The 15511-nt window shown below is 43.9% G+C and overlaps 2 protein-coding genes across 3 annotated transcripts in view; one reads left to right on the forward strand and one right to left on the reverse strand.

The window, feature by feature from the left end:
• The window catches only part of SEC22A (SEC22 homolog A, vesicle trafficking protein), a 160043-nt gene that overhangs the window by 93319 nt on the left and 51213 nt on the right, over positions 1-15511 (forward strand). The window lies entirely within an intron of this gene.
• Positions 2546-15511, reverse strand: part of ADCY5 (adenylate cyclase 5) — a 262353-nt gene continuing 249387 nt past the window's right edge. The window contains 4 exon segments of the mRNA XM_020985965.2: positions 2546-5728; positions 7455-7579; positions 9792-9996; positions 12051-12314. Coding sequence (XP_020841624.1) covers positions 5600-5728; positions 7455-7579; positions 9792-9996; positions 12051-12314 — 723 coding nt within the window. The 3' untranslated portion in view covers positions 2546-5599.

Raw genomic sequence — 15511 nt, forward strand, 5'->3', positions numbered from 1 at the left:
GTCATTTCTCACAAATTTTATCTACCTGAAATCATTCACTTAGTTATGTACTAGGACTCTTGACATTCTGGATTGATTATTTTCTTTGTTCTACAATTATAGTGCTTGTGTAATAAAATATTTCTCTCTCTTTTTTTTTTTTACTGAAAACAAAACAAAAAATCATGAAGAATGGAAGGGGTGCTGCAAGACTGAAGATAGGCAAGTGTCCTGATTGCCGAAAAGGGAATTTCCTCTTCCTGTAGGATAATGAACTCTACTCTGATTCCTGGCAAAATTTTAGAACCCCACTGTTGGGTGTGTGTGTGTGTGTGTGTGTGTGTGTGTGTGTGTGTGTAAGCACAAAGAAAAGGAATTGATGGTGTGTATTCATGAAAAACACATTGTGCCAGATATACTTTATTTCCTTTTTTTTTTAGAGGATTTCTAGCCAACCTAGTTCATCAGTGAGATGCTATAGACATTTTCTTCATGGATTTCAGCGTAGCATTTGAGAAAATTTCTTGCAGTACCATTGTGGCCAAGATGGAGGGACATGTACTGCATGATAGATTGTATGATTAAGTCCATTCCTAACTGATAGAATGACCACAGGATAACAGTCTTAGATTCAAATTCAGCTTTACTCAAAAGGCAGTTGAATGGTGTATAGATGACCTGAACAGGCTGTACCTACACATTATGAAACAGAACTAAAAGATATCATCATTGATGTATGACCCCCCCCCAAAAAAGTGGGCTGGTTTTGTCAGCGTGAGGGATAAACAATGCACAGCTTATATTCGACGATGGCACCATTTTTAACAAGGGAAAACAAGTGAGTCACCTCTCTCTCACAGTGTACATGTCGGGTAGACCCTCTCTGAAAGATTTATAGAATGATATGACAAGAATTGCATAGGCTGGGCAGGTATGGGTGTGTTTTTTTGTTTGGTCGTTTCGGTTGTGTGTGGCTCTTCGTGACCCCATTTGATTGTTTTGTTTTTGGCAAAGATACTGGAGTGGTTTTGCCATTTCCTATTAGAAGCAATAGGTGGAAGCTCATTTTTATAGATGTGAAACTGAGGTAAACAGGGTTAAATGACTTGCCCCAGGGTCACACAGCCAGGAAATATCCAAGGCCAGATTTGAACTCAAGTCTTTCTGACTCCAGGCCTGGTACTGTATCCACTGTGTCACCTAGCTACACTTAACAGGCTATAATGATGGGTTAAATCTAATAAGATGGAATTTAACAGGGATCATACACAATCTTCAACTAAGTAAGAAGGTCTGGATATTTTAGTGGGCTGCAAATTTCATATGAGGCAACCGTGTTTCATGGTAGTTGAAAAGGCTCTTTCAATCCTGAGTTGCATTAGAGGGTCCAGAACAAGGATAGTGACAGACCCCATGTACTCTGCCCTGGTCGGACCCTCAGGGAGTGGTGTAACCACTGGAGTACTTCATTCAGCCCTACATTTTAGGAAAGCTATGGATGCAGCCATAGGAGTGTGGACCAGGATGACCAGAAACCATGCCATTTATATTTGGTTGAAGGTACTGGGGTTAACATAGAAAAGCAAAGAGTTATGAGAAATGTGACAACTTCTTTGAGTACTAGAAGGACTGCCAACATGGTGGAGGGATCAAACTTATTTTGTTTGACTCCAGAGGACAGAATTAGAAGCAATAGGTAGAAGTTACAGAGGCAGACTTTGGTTCACTCTTAGAAGTCCAAAAGTAGAACCGGTTTCCTTGGGAGGTGATGACCCCCTTACTGCAGTTCTTAACAAGAGGTCAGGCGTCCATTTGTTGAAGATGCTGTTGGGTTAGACGATCATTTGGGTTGGATGACCTCGGAGGTTCCTTCCTACTCCGAATTTCTGTGATATATTTCATGGTGTTGAGTGGGAAGGGAAAGAGGTGTACATCATTATTCTAAGATGATGCACTTTTTATCTTGGTCTTCTTCTCATCAGATGAATCATCCTCAGTTCCTTTAACTGAGCACTTACCAATGGATTAACTTTCTTCAACTGGTCTTATGTCAGTGAGTCAGTTTTCCATGCCCCTTCTGCTTTGTGAGTATGCCTGTGATCATTATTATGCTTTAAGGACCCTGATGGGCAAGCTGGTCTCTATTTGAAGTAGTTGAAGGGTAGAGGAAGGGCAAGTTGAAAAACTTCTAGTATAAATGGAAGAACTCTAGGAAAACTCACTTCAGCCAACTCATTATGCTGATGATATCCACAAAGACAACAGGCATGGTTAAAGAAGCTAGGGATCCCGAATCTTAAAGATTCCTACTTACTAAAAGAAAAAAAAAGATAAACCCAAATATCATTACCATAAAACCATAACAACAGGCCAAGCACAGAAGAGACAGCTGCTTTGTTCAGAACATATGAGCATGTGAATGTGGCCGCTGGCAAAGATGGCAGTTTAGTTCCCGGTGGCTTCCCCTCCATCTAACCCACCCTGGCTGGGCTCAGTGAAGGTAAATATGTATATTTCTTCTGAACTAGGCCTCCCTAGGTCTTTCTATAAATCAAACCAGGACACATTACCAGTGAAAGTGTTTAATAGTTAAATTATTTAAATAGACTTTTTCAATTTCCATGGGAAATCATAATTGTATCTGTTTTTTTGTTTTTTTGCAAGATCAGGAATAAACAGTGCACACTCCTTAGAGAAAAATGATGCTTAAGATCTATACGTCATCAACAGTCACAGCTTGGGGTAGAAAGGGGGTAGAAGGGACAGACAGGCAGGGAGAGAAGTTTTATAGGTTCAAGGCCTGGAAGGGACTATAATTATGGATCAACTTATTCTACCCCCTCACTTTACAGATGGCAAAACTGAGGCATAAGGAGGATAACTGGAGAGAGAAAAAAGGGAGAGAAATTTAGGGGAAAAGGGAAGAGACTGAGAAAAGTGACAAGGGGAAGTGGGAGAGGACCTCTCCAGGTTGGAGATGTTTCTAACAAAGACCAGCAGTAGAGAGGAAGCACGGGGACCCAGGCAGATTGAGTACATACTTTACTCAAATTGGAAGCAAACCTTAACAGAAACGAAAACAACCATGGGTATGAAAGAAAGCCAACAGAATACAGTGGGAAACACAGGTGCTTCATAAAACTTAAAGGATGTAACAGCAGAAATATAATACAAAGGCGGACTTGGCAGTTTTACAGTTTATACACTTTGCTCCTCAGAGATGTGCCCTAACTGGGAGTGAGGGGAACAGCATATTGCAGTCAGGCTGTCATGGTGGAGAGTTGGTCAGGGGAGTTGGAAATAAAAGGCTGAGATTAAGTGGCATTATGTAGTGGGCCGTGTGTGTGTGTGTGTGTGTGTGTGTGTGTGTGTGTGTGTGTGTGTGTGTCTGTGCATGCATACATGCACAACCTAGGACATCTCAGCAAGAGGAAAACAAGTTTCTGTGCACATAATAATTTTCATTGTGGAGCACAGTAAAACAGGCCCCAATTTTGGTTCTCCATGAGAGCCCCAGAGAGTGATTCTGCCCTGAGAAGAGTGAAGAGTAGGAAAGATATGGATCCGCCCCCAGACATTGGACTTGGTCTAAGTATCTCTTCACTGTGTACAGCCTAACTAGTTATCAAAACTCTCCCTTCACTCTACAGATTACAAAAAAAAACCAAAAAACAAAACAAAAACAGAGTTCTTTATGTTATCTTTAAAAGAAAACCTCAAGGATTTATTTCCAATTCAATTCCTCCAACATGTATTAAGGAGCTATTATGTCTAGAAGCTGGGCATACAAAAACCAAAAAAACCCCCAAACTAAAAACAAGCAACCAAAAAAAAAAAGAAAGAGAAAGAAAAAACAAACCCACAATACAAAACAAATATTTGTTTCTTTCAAGGAACTCTTATGTTCTACTGTCATGATTCAGACCACCAGGGGCAAAGGGAAAAGGGGGCCACCTGGACATTGGTATGGAGCACAGAGCTAAGGATCTGATGACCATTTTGAGGTGCACTGTTCCAGGTCTGGAGGAAGGGTCCTCTATGGAAATCTACCTGCTCCTGAACCAACTTGGACAGGTAGATGAATTGTCAGTTGGCTTTTTTTTTAAGAAAAAAAGAAAAAAGGAGGGATGAACTGGTCGAAGGCTCTTCACAGAAATCAAATTGAAACCAGCAAATGGCACTTAGCGCTATTTTCAAGTCCCGTTATAGTAAGGGTAGCCCAGACAGGCTCAAAGATGGTTCAAGTACAGCAAAATAAAACCTTTTTAGATGAAAATATATTGATGTGGTAGGATGGTGAGGCCACTGGGACAGTAATGCTATTTATAAAGAGGGTAAGAATTCTCCACAAACCTACCTCAGCTCTGGAAAGAAACCTTCTAGTGGTTCTGGCACTCACCATTTATGTTCTTCTATAGGGGGAAGTGAGATGTGTGTGTGTGTGTGTGTGTGTGTGTGTGTGTGTGTGTGTACTCCTACTGTGAAAGTACAGTACCTAATTTACCCTGAGGTCCCAGAAGCAGATAAACCTACCGCTGATTGTACCCTGTAAAACTGAAAACTGCCAAATGGGAAATGAGCCGACAGCACACACCGGGGCCTGGCTCCATAGCTTATATACATACGTACAAATAGACAAGCCAGACACCAGCAACGACACCCTGCTGCACACAGCCGCTTTCTGATATAGAGAATTTACAAAATATAGAATTTGGTATCTCTGTTAGATCTCCAAGTTTTCAATATTACAAAATAAAAGATACAAAAATGACAACTCTCAGGGCTGGGATCCCTCCCTTCCCCAAACCTCAGCACCCTGGCCTGAAGTGTTGATTTACTTGTGTCTCTCGAACGCGGCAAACTAGCACGTGCTAAAGAAGGGCACGGAGAACCATTTTTGTTTTGTTTAATAAATACTCGCTTTTCTCAGAGCCACGGGAGCCTCCTACCCCTTCCATTCCCCTCCCCGCCTTGGAAAGAGTCTTGTTTAGACTGGGTGTACTGCCTGCTCATAAAGGGGAATGGGGAGGATGAAGGAGGGCACAGTTAATATGGCTAGAAGTCCTTCCTGTGACAGTGCCACGGCCAGCAATGCCAGAAGGCCTCAGTGGAACAAAGGCCAGGCCCCCATCTGAGTTTTAAAAAGCTTGCACAGAAAAGCAGCATCTGTGGGGATCCCCGAGCTTTCCCTGGCTGATGCCCCAGGTCCTTACCCCTGAGGGCATGAAGTCTTCCCCAGGCAGCACCTGCCTCTTCCACGAGTGTGTCAGGTTGCACTACACCAATAAATACTAAGCTCTTTTCCACCCTATGGAACTGACGCTGCCGTCAGTTAGAAAACTCAAATGATTCAGGTCTTCTCCTAGCCGACATATAGAGCCAGATACATCTTTGGTCAACTTAGTGCTCTCAGGGAAGTTGGCTCCCCCAGGGTCCTTCTGGGGCTCCTGCCCCCAAGGAGAGGAGAAAGCTGGTTTTGGAGTCACTGTGGAAAAATACACCAGGACACCCTGTGGGCACTAGAGCTAGGCCTGCCCACCTTGCCTGGCACAAAAGAAGTCATTTTCCAATTCTCCAAAAGCCGGTCTGCCTGGTACAGCTTTGCCCACCCTGCCTGCTGCTAACTGGGTGGAGGTCCTCCGTTGAGGAAGTAGGTCATCATCTCCCCTTTGCCTTTCACCTTGACGACACCCCGGCACTCCAGCTGGTATGTGTTGGCGGCCAGCACCTGGTACATGTCTGTGGTCACCTGGCGAAAGAAAGAGGAAAGGTGGAGTGGGATTGAAGAAGAGATCCGGAGGATGTGTACCCAGGGGAGCCACACCAGTGCCATGGGGTCCAGACGCCTTGCCATTTCTTTACATCGTGCCCTTAACCCAGACGCTGGGTTTATGTCACAAGAGGGATAGAAGGGTTGGTAGGAAATGCATGTATCCTCTAAAGGTCCTTTCTCTCTCTGAAATAGGGAGCAGAACCCAAGGCATTTGTCTATGCTAACCGGTTGAAGGGGTGCAAATGATCCCAAACTGTAAAGCAGTAAAGCCCTCTGCCCAGATCAACGCCTAGAACTTGTCTGAGCAGTGGTGAGAAGGGGATTCTGAGTTGTCACAATTAATTCATTATTTGGATAATTGTGTGTATTAACAGTATTTTGTTGTAATTACTTAGTTCTATTAGAGCTACCTTCTGTAGAGATTTGGTGAGAAGTTGTATGTGGCCCTTCCTCTGTCATCCCTACCTGGGACTCCAAATTTCTAGTTTTGTTTCTTTCCTGGGAAGCAGGAAGAAGAGGATTGAATGATCTTTGGCAAAACTAGGTCTGCAGCCACATGGTGCTACCCTGAGTCTCAAGGGCCCTGGTGGCCACTTAATGGCAGTCTGCCACATGGTTTTGTATATGTCTCTGTCTGTGGTCCCCGGAATGAAGTTAGTGTCACTTCTTAAATCTTGGAGCTGGAAGGGTCACCAGGCATCTAGTCCTTCCCCTACATTTTGCAGAGGTTAAGTGACTTGCCTGGGGTTATACAGCTAGCAAGTGACAGACCCAGTTCTTCTCTAAACAATATTCTTCCTATTGTACCAAACTCTTTCTGACAGAGCATCAAAATTTGAGAAGCTACAGGCCACTATTACTGAGGGTATGAGCTGAGTGGCAAGAAGGGAGGGTTCACAAGTTCTTGATCCTGATGAATGGAGAATGGAAAAATGTTTCCCTACATCTCTCCAGGCATGTGTGTTTGTATGTAGGCAAGAGGGCAGAGCATCCCCAGAAGGAAAATAGTTTTTAATTAGCTAGACTGTTTGCTCTAAAGTAATTTGGTAGAAGCAAAGCTCCCTTTTAACTGGGCATTGCCATGTGAGTCTTGTATGGCTATAGTCAGCTAAAGCCTACTTCTCTTTAATATGTCTGTTTCCTCTGTGTATGTTCCTGAAGGCATTGACTAGCCTCTTCCATTAGTCTGAAACCTCCCTCCCCATTCCCACCCTCCACCCAATGGGATTGCCTCTTCCTTCTCTATCTTTCTTTTTATTAATTTTTAACATTTTTCTTTTCTTTTTTTTTATTTTGAGTTCTAAATTCTCTCCTTCCCTCCTGCTCCTCCCCCATCCATTGAGAAGGCAAGCAATATAACATCAGTCATGTATGTGAAGTCAGCAAAACTATTTTTATCCTCCTCTATTTCTCGTAGTGCCCTGTAGATGGCTCTACATCCAGGGAATGTTTTATCAATTTAAGATCATGGATAATCAGTCCATTGGTTAATGTCAGTGCTTTCTTACCATCTTCTACTGTGAGACTGAGAAGGTTTTGCAAAAATTGTTTCCTAAAATTTAAGTCAGTCCTTTATCGCCAAATCTAACAACCCCATAGTGAAAGCTCTGAGATTCCCATGCTTAGAAATCTCTCACATAGGAGAGAGCCTCATCTGTATGGGCTGGAGGCAGGAGGATGACTGAAATGATCTGCCACTCACCTGGATGCGGTCGGGCACGCCAGTGCTATCCATGCGACTGGCCACATTCACTGTGTTGCCCCAAATATCATATTGAGGCTTGCGAGCTCCGATCACCCCAGCCACCACAGGGCCAATGTTGAGCCCTATAGCAGAAAAGGTAGGGAGAAAAAAGCATCAAGCTGTTGCACAGGCTATGCTTTATTTTGGGCGGAGGGAGGCTAACTTCCCCACTTCTTAGCTCCTGAGGGGTCTTTCTCAGTCATTTCAGTCTCTCCCCTTTCACTGCCTCTTTCCCTCTTACTGTCAAAAAAAAAAAAACAAAAACAAAACACTCAGGTCTCCACCATCTTGGAAGGAAAAGGGGAAAAAAAAGTTTGCTGGACCCAATTTCTCTACCTCCTTTTTTCTTCTTCCACTCACTGTCACATTTCTCCAATAAGTACTTTATAAACCGCTGCTTCTGTTTCCTCACCACACACTTAACACATTCCTTAACCTTCTACACTTCTACCCTCACCCCACTTCTGAGATTGCTCATTAATGAATTTGGAGTCAGAAAAACAGATTTTTAGTCCCAGATCTATGTGGGGTAGGGATAGGGACTGGACTTGTGATTTCAGCGGGATAGCAGACTCCCAAGTGAGGAGTTCTGTATAGTGCAGGTTAATGTGCAGTATTTGCAATATGTAGTCCTAGAGGGTTGCTCAGAGCACTGAGAGGTGTTTGCCCAAGGTCACTCAACTATTATGTGTCCAAAGTAGGACATTAATCCAGATCTTCCTTGCTCCAAAGCCAGATCTCTAAACATTCCATCATGCTGCCTACCCTATCTTGATCTTGTGTAAATCACTGAATCTCTCTGGGTCTCAGTTTCTTCACCTATAAAATGGGAATGCCAGACTAGATGCTCTCTTAGGTCCCTTCCAGCTCTAAATCTATGATCAGCGTCTCTCTCAATTGCCTCTTCTCAGTCTGCTCTTCCTTGACCTCTTCAAAACATGATTCTGTTGGTCAATCCTTTCTTTCCTCTCTAGGTTTCTTTGCCAGTGTCTTCTCATCTCTTTTATGTCTTGGACTGTCCTCCCTGGCTCCTTTTCCTTTGCTCTACTTGTGGGAACCCTCAAAACTTAGTCTTCTGCCTTCTACTTTTCTCTTTGTACTCTTTTCCAACTCTCAGAATTGCATAGGTGGACCTTTATATCTCTTCCACCTTTTATTGTTGTTACTCAGTAGTTTCAGTTGCGTCTGACTCTTTGTGACCCCATTTGGGGTTTTCTTGGCAAAGTTAGTGGAGTGGTTTGCCATTTCCTTCTCCAGCTCATTTTACAGATGAGGAAACTGAGACCAACAGGGAAGTGACTTACCCAGGGTCATATAGCTAGTATCTGAGGCCAGATTTGAACTCATGTCTTCCTTTCTCAAGGCCCAGTGCTGTATCCACTGTGCCACCTAACTGCCCCCACTTTTACCCCTCACCCACGTCATAGGTTCATACTTCCTATCTACAGGACATCTCCACTTGGACTTGATGAATTTGAAGTGATAGCAGGCCATCCAATATAGAACTCTGTCATTTGTGATGCTTCTCTTTCCCTCCAAATTCAATCAGTTGGTTCTCAAATGCAATCATTTCTTCTTTTGAAAGACCTCTCATATCTTTCCCCATCCAAGGCTTCAGGTATACCTTAAGAACTGCTCTCAACATATTGCTCCCCTACTCAACACTTTTTAGGTGTTCTGTACTCACCCTTGCCTAAGTGCTCTCCCGGACAAAGTCTAAATTTCTCAGCAAGAAGCTGAGGCTCCCTGTAACTGCCCTCATCTCGCCCATCCATCTTTATCTTCTGCTGCTCCCCACTCTAAGTCTTCTGCTCTACTCAAGTCTCCTCACTGTGCAATGAATAGGACATAATCATTCTTGCCTCTGGACTTTTACTCATGTTGGACGTCTTGTCTGGAGTACCCCCTCCTCTTTTCCTCTTCCTCCTGATACCTCTTACCATCCTTCAGCATCTGGCTCAAGTCTCATCTTCATGAAGCATTTTAAATAGGTCTCTGTTGACGGCTTGTGAATATATCATACCATCCCTGTCACACAGAGGGTTCGCCAAGGTTAAAGGCCATGTCTTGTCCCTTATACCCAAGAATGCAAAAGCATCTTAGGAACTCACCACAGATTTACTGATTGGCTGGCTAGATAATCTTCTAATGGATTCAAAGGCCCCAAGACAATGGAGAAGGAAAAGTATACATAACTTAAATGTGGGCGGAAAGGGAATGGAAGCCCAGAGGGTGACAGTCCCATAGCTCCCTCCCCAGGGCTAGTCCACCAGGCACATCAATTCCCTCCCTCACCTATCTTCATCTGGAAGTTGTTGAAGGAGTGTTCATTAATGTATTTCATTTGGTCCATTAGCTTCATGGCAAAGTCTGCCAGGGCCTTGATATGTGTCTTCCCTGCTTTGTCATAGGTGGAATCATTGAGGCCAGAGGCTGCCATGTAAGTGCTGCCAATGGTTTTGATCTTCTCCAGCTGCCGAAACTGATCTTCACTGATGATCTAGGCAATGAGAAAGAAGAGCTTGAGTCCCCAGAATCCAGGGATCATACAAATGACAAGACAGAGAAAATAGAAACTGAAGGTGTGGTTTTCTCACATGTCTTATCTCCCTAATAAGAGCTAAGGATCCATGTCTTAAACTTCTGTTGGTTATTTTTCCCTACAGTGTCTTAACATAGTGCTAGGCACATAGTGAGAATGTGTATGTCTTCTCTATACACTAGTAAGAAACATCTACTCAAAGTACTCCATGGCTCTTTTCTGTCCCAAATTCACAAGTGGCTCCCAAATGTATCAGATTTAAAATTTAATGACAACTTAGAATCCTTTTGCCTATCTACTGATACAAATCTACCCTCATTCAAAGGCTCATGAGCTCCATTCCAGTCAAGGATCCCTCACTTCCCTCCCTCACCCCCTATAACTACCTCACTTCCAGCTAATTGATAGAATGTTGGAGTGGAAAGACCTGGGCTCAAGGCCTTACATCACCACTTGCTGCCTGTGTGACCTCATTTTACTGCTGTGAGCTTCCTTTTTCCCATCTATAAAATGGAGATTAATAACACTTGTGAGGCTGGGTGGATAAAGTGCTTTGTATACCATATAAAGCATTCTATAAATGTGAGAATCTCAGAGGTCTTCTAGCCCAGTGGTTCCTATTTGGGTGCTGTCAACCATGGTCCAGCGGGTTTGTGCTAAAATTCTTAAATGTTGTCTTAAGAAGTAAATAATTACCCATTTAGATTACCAATGTACTTCGTGTATGTACAAACCCCTCATGGGGGTTCACAACACAATTTTTGTTGGGCCAGTAGTCCAACCCATAGCAAGAATCCCTTCCATGACATCTCCAACGAGTGGTTACCCAGCCTGTGCTTCACAATTTCTAGTGCAAGAGAATCCACTGCCCTCCCAAAGGAGTGCATTCCAATTCTAACAGCATCAGGAAGTTTTGCCTTCAGTTGAGCCAAGAGCTGTCTCTGCAAGTCTTCTACACCATATTCCTAGTTCTGCCCTCTGAGACCAAGCAGAACAAGTGTAATTCTTCTTTCATGTGACAGCCTTTTAAATCCTTGAACACAGCTAACATGGCCCCTTAAGACTTCTCTTCTCTAGGCTTTTACTCTCATCATCTCTCAGGCTTCCCATGTGCCATCACTCCTGGCTCCACACAATTAAGCCCTGTCCCTAACTTCCTTCCAGATCTTCTTCCTCAATGACTCCTGCTTTCAGGAAGGTTCCCCCTCCCCCCCGCAAAAATTCCTTATTCCCAGTTCTCTTTGCTCCTGGTCATTCTAACCCTTTGTGTCTGCTTGTGCTACATGTTTTAGCCAGCTGTGATTCCTTGTGTTTTTGCTTTTATCCCTGTTGTCCTTAACTTGATATCTGTGCACTGCTTCCCCATTAGAGATTTCTTAAAGGGGAGGGGTGTCTTTCTTCTCTTGCATTTCCCCCCAGCACTTCGGACAAAGCTAGAGCAAAGAGGAGGAACTCAGCTCAGATATTAAAAGTTTTGGTTTCCCCTCCACCAAACATCTGAGTCCCATCTTTGAAGGCACCCGGTGATTGAGTATTGGCCAGCCTGACAACATTCCTCATGGTAAAGATTCAGGAATGAATATGTCCACACCTGCTACACCTCTTGGACTGACTAGGTTTCTGTCGGGTGCTCCTGTATGTATGTTTTGGTGGGGGGGAGGAATGAAGATTTCTCTTTCTACACCCCACATTATCTCTTCATCCTTCACTTAGTTCACTTCACTAAGTAATTCACTTACTACCTGCTCCACTGAGACCTAAAAGTGAAGGGGTTATACTTGCCATTCTGCAAGAAAACCAGTGGCTTGAAACGGTCATGACCTCCCTTATTCTGCCTAGGGGAAAAGAGAGGGGGCTCTGTCTGTCTTTAAATCTGAAACATTTTCATTTGACTGATTGAGGTTTAGGATCAATCAGTGCTGTGCAGTGGCAGGATCTGAAACAGATGATCCCTGGAGGTCTTTGCCAGCCCGAGGGGCCCCATGCCACCATGTTCCTTGTAGCCCCAGCACCTCATCAAAGTCAGCGATGATCTCATTGAGCAGTCGGAGACATTCCACCCCCTCGTTGTTGGCCTCCAGCTCCACGTAGAACTCAGAGAAGTTGGAAATGGAGGCAAACATGACAGCCACACATTCACACGACTGGTAATACAGCTCATCATTGCGCCGCTCACGAGCCAGGAAGTGTGCCGCCACATCCTTGGGCAGAATGTTGTGTAGCAGCCTTCTGTTGTAGGCCTGGAGCTCCTCCATCTCCTCCTTCTCCTCTGTGGCCTGGAGGGAGAGGGAGCAGGTAAGAGAGGGGCTGTGGAGAGAGGGAGTGAGGGGAGGGGAAAGGAAGAAGAGAATAAGAAAGGAAAAAGAGGAAAGGGAAGGACAAGTAGAGAAAGTCATGGAGGGGCAGAGGAAGAGGTAGGCATTTAGGAAAAAAAAGGAAGAGGGATAGAGCTAATGAGGAAAAGGAAGGTAGAAGATAAGGAGGGAAGGAAGAAGAAGGAAAAAAGTAGAAAGAAGGAAAGGTGGGAGAAAAAATGGACCCAGCTTTCCAATTACAATGGGGAAAGATGAAGAGAAATCTAAGAATTTAAGGTTAGATGGCAGTAAATAAAATCTTGAAGGTAGGTAAAATGGACCTACTTTTCATGCATTCAGTAAACATCATGTACATGTGTGGGCAGCTGTGTGGACACAGTGAATCGAGCACTGGGGCTGGAGTCAGGAAGACTCCTCTTCCTGAGTTCAATTCTGGTCTTGGACACTTCCCTAGCTGTGTGACCCTGGGCAAGTCACTTAACCCTGTTTGCCTCAGTTTCCTCATCTGTAAAATGAGCTGGAGAAAGAAATGGCAAACTACTATAGTATCTTTGTCAAGAAAACCTCAAATGGGGTCACACAGAGTCAGATATGACTGAAAACAACAGCTACTCTGTCCAGAGCACTGTCCTAAGGGTCTGGGGAGGGTACCGTGGCACAGAATTTAGGGAAGACACCAACAAAGATAACTGCATACATAATATTAGGGGGAAGGAACAAGCATTTTTTTTTAAAGCCACCTACTATGGGCCAGGCATTGTGCTGAGTGCTTTATAAGTATTACCTCATTTAATACCACCTGCTGAGTATATTACAGGGTCATGAGTCAGAGGGGGAGAGGTCACCCACAGAACTTCCGGGAGGAGGTAGTAAGTGAATAGGGCTTTAAAGGATGGGCAGAGGAGAAGAGGGAGGGGGACGCTGTGCCGGGAAGGGGATCCGTAGCTTGCTCATTTCTGTATCCCTCATGGTGCCTAACACAGTGCTTGGTAGTTCTTGGTGCTTGCTGGATTAATTAGTCAGGACAACAAAAAGCCTCCCCACTCCACAGCTGCCTTGAGCTAGGACCTTGTGTCAGCCTGGCCTAGCCACAGACACTGCCTTGTGACAGAAGAGCTTCACGACCACAGGGACCTTGCACCCTCCACCCACCCTTGGGAATGACTGTCGTGTTCCTTTCCACCAGCCCATGTCCCTTTTCCTTTTCAAAAATCACTATCCCCAGGCAGCCCTCTCTGGTCATGCCACTGTTTCTCATCCTGTAGCATTTATCTACAGGCAGCCAGTGCCTCAGCGGATAGACGCTGTGCCTGGAGTCAGGAAGACCTGAGTTCATATCCAGGCCCAGACGCTTCCTGACTGTGTGGCCCTGGGCAAGCCACTTACCCCCTCTGATTGCCTGACAGAACGGAGCCACTGTATCCACTGGAGAAGGAAATCACTCCAGTATCTTTGCCAAGAAAACCCCAAATGGGGTCATGAAGGGTTGGACATGACTGAACAACAGGAACATTTATCTATTGTTTCCAGAATTGTATATTAATTTGCATATTACTTTATATATATATTTTATATGCATTTTTATATGTATTCTTAAAGTCAGGGGCAGCTAGGTGGCAAAGTAGATAGACTGTGTCCTGTAATCAGGAAGACTCATTTTTGTGAGTTCAAATCTGGCCTCAGACACTTACTAGCTGTGTAACCCTGGGTAAGTCACTTGACCCTATTTGCCTCAGTTTCCTCATCTGTAAAATGAGCTGGAGAAGGACATGGCAAACCGCTCCAGTATCTTTGCCAAGAAAACCCCAAATGGGGTCACCAAGAGTCAGACAGGACTGAAACGACTCAACAACATTGTTAAAGTTATAGAGTCCCAGAAGGAACCTTAGAGATGACTTAGTGTTCTCTTTTCTACAGATGAGGAAATAGGCCCAAAGAGATGAAGTGACCCCCCCCCCCATTAAGTAACGGTACAAGTGATTCAGTCAGCTCATCTTGTTCTTCATAGTGTTTTTCTTCATTCCTACAGTTGACCTTAATTTGGATTCTAATTACTTCGTTGCTATTGGGTTGTTTGCAGAATGATTGCTTTCTCTGACTCCAGCCTAATCTGTCTTTCCAAACCTTTTCCTGCTTGAATGGCTCTGGTCTCCCTGACTAGACAGTTCCAAGGACATCAACCCCTCATTAGAATGGGATCTCCCCAAGGGTAGAGACTTTTTTGCTACCCAGTCTACTTGTAATCATTTCCTGCTTCCTCCTTTAGCCTCCAGCTTAAACCTGGGTTTTGTCCTTGATCCTATGCTCCTCTCCCTCTACAATCTCTTCTTTAGAGAGCTCATACATTCTTAGAACTTCAGCCATTATGTCTGTGCCAAAGACTCCCAAACTGACATCAGTCACTGGAGGTTCAATCTCTAGTTGTTTATTGGGCCCTTCTACACTGAATTGATAGCTCAAACTCAAGTACAAAACAGAACTCACAATCTTCCCCAAAGCCTCCTCTCTAGCCCAAACTTGCTTGTTTTTGTTTAATAGTACTACTCCTCTGCTTAAGTCCAAATATCTTATCAGTACCTCCATTGACTTCCTACTTCAATGCCTCATTGTGATGTATTGATGCATGCTTGAGAGCTACTCAAGTACTGATTGGTTTTACCATGCTGAGAAGGCTACAAAAGTAAAGGGTCCAATGATGGATGATATTTCTACTGAGGGCCCTCTGTAACTAAATCTGGAAAGGCTTATCACCAGAAGTTGCCTACAAGGCCATTAAGATTTTGTTTGTTTTTAAGCCAGAGCAACTCTGGAAGGCCATCTAATAAGGTAAAGAGGAGTTGTAATCAGCATCATTGAAGGGAATACCAAAATCACATACCTTTGAAGTATTGGTACTTCAATATCGTATCAGTCAATAAATAGGCCTCATTGATTATTCATCTGCTTTGTTGCTTAGATTTGTCTTTTCCTCTCCTCTTCCATTGCTACCACTCTATTCCAGGCACTTATCACTTATGTCCAAGTTAATATAATAGTTTCTTAATTAATTTTCCTCCTCTCTGATCTGCCTTATACAACATTGCCAGGATCAATATTGCTAAAGGACTACTTTATTATATTACTTTTTCTGTTCAAAACCTACACTGACTAGAGAACCG

The sequence above is a fragment of the Phascolarctos cinereus genome, unplaced genomic scaffold, assembly GCF_003287225.1.
Source record: "Phascolarctos cinereus isolate Bilbo 61053 unplaced genomic scaffold, phaCin_HiC Scaffold_726;HRSCAF=1367, whole genome shotgun sequence".
Classification (NCBI taxonomy): Eukaryota; Metazoa; Chordata; class Mammalia; order Diprotodontia; family Phascolarctidae; genus Phascolarctos; species Phascolarctos cinereus.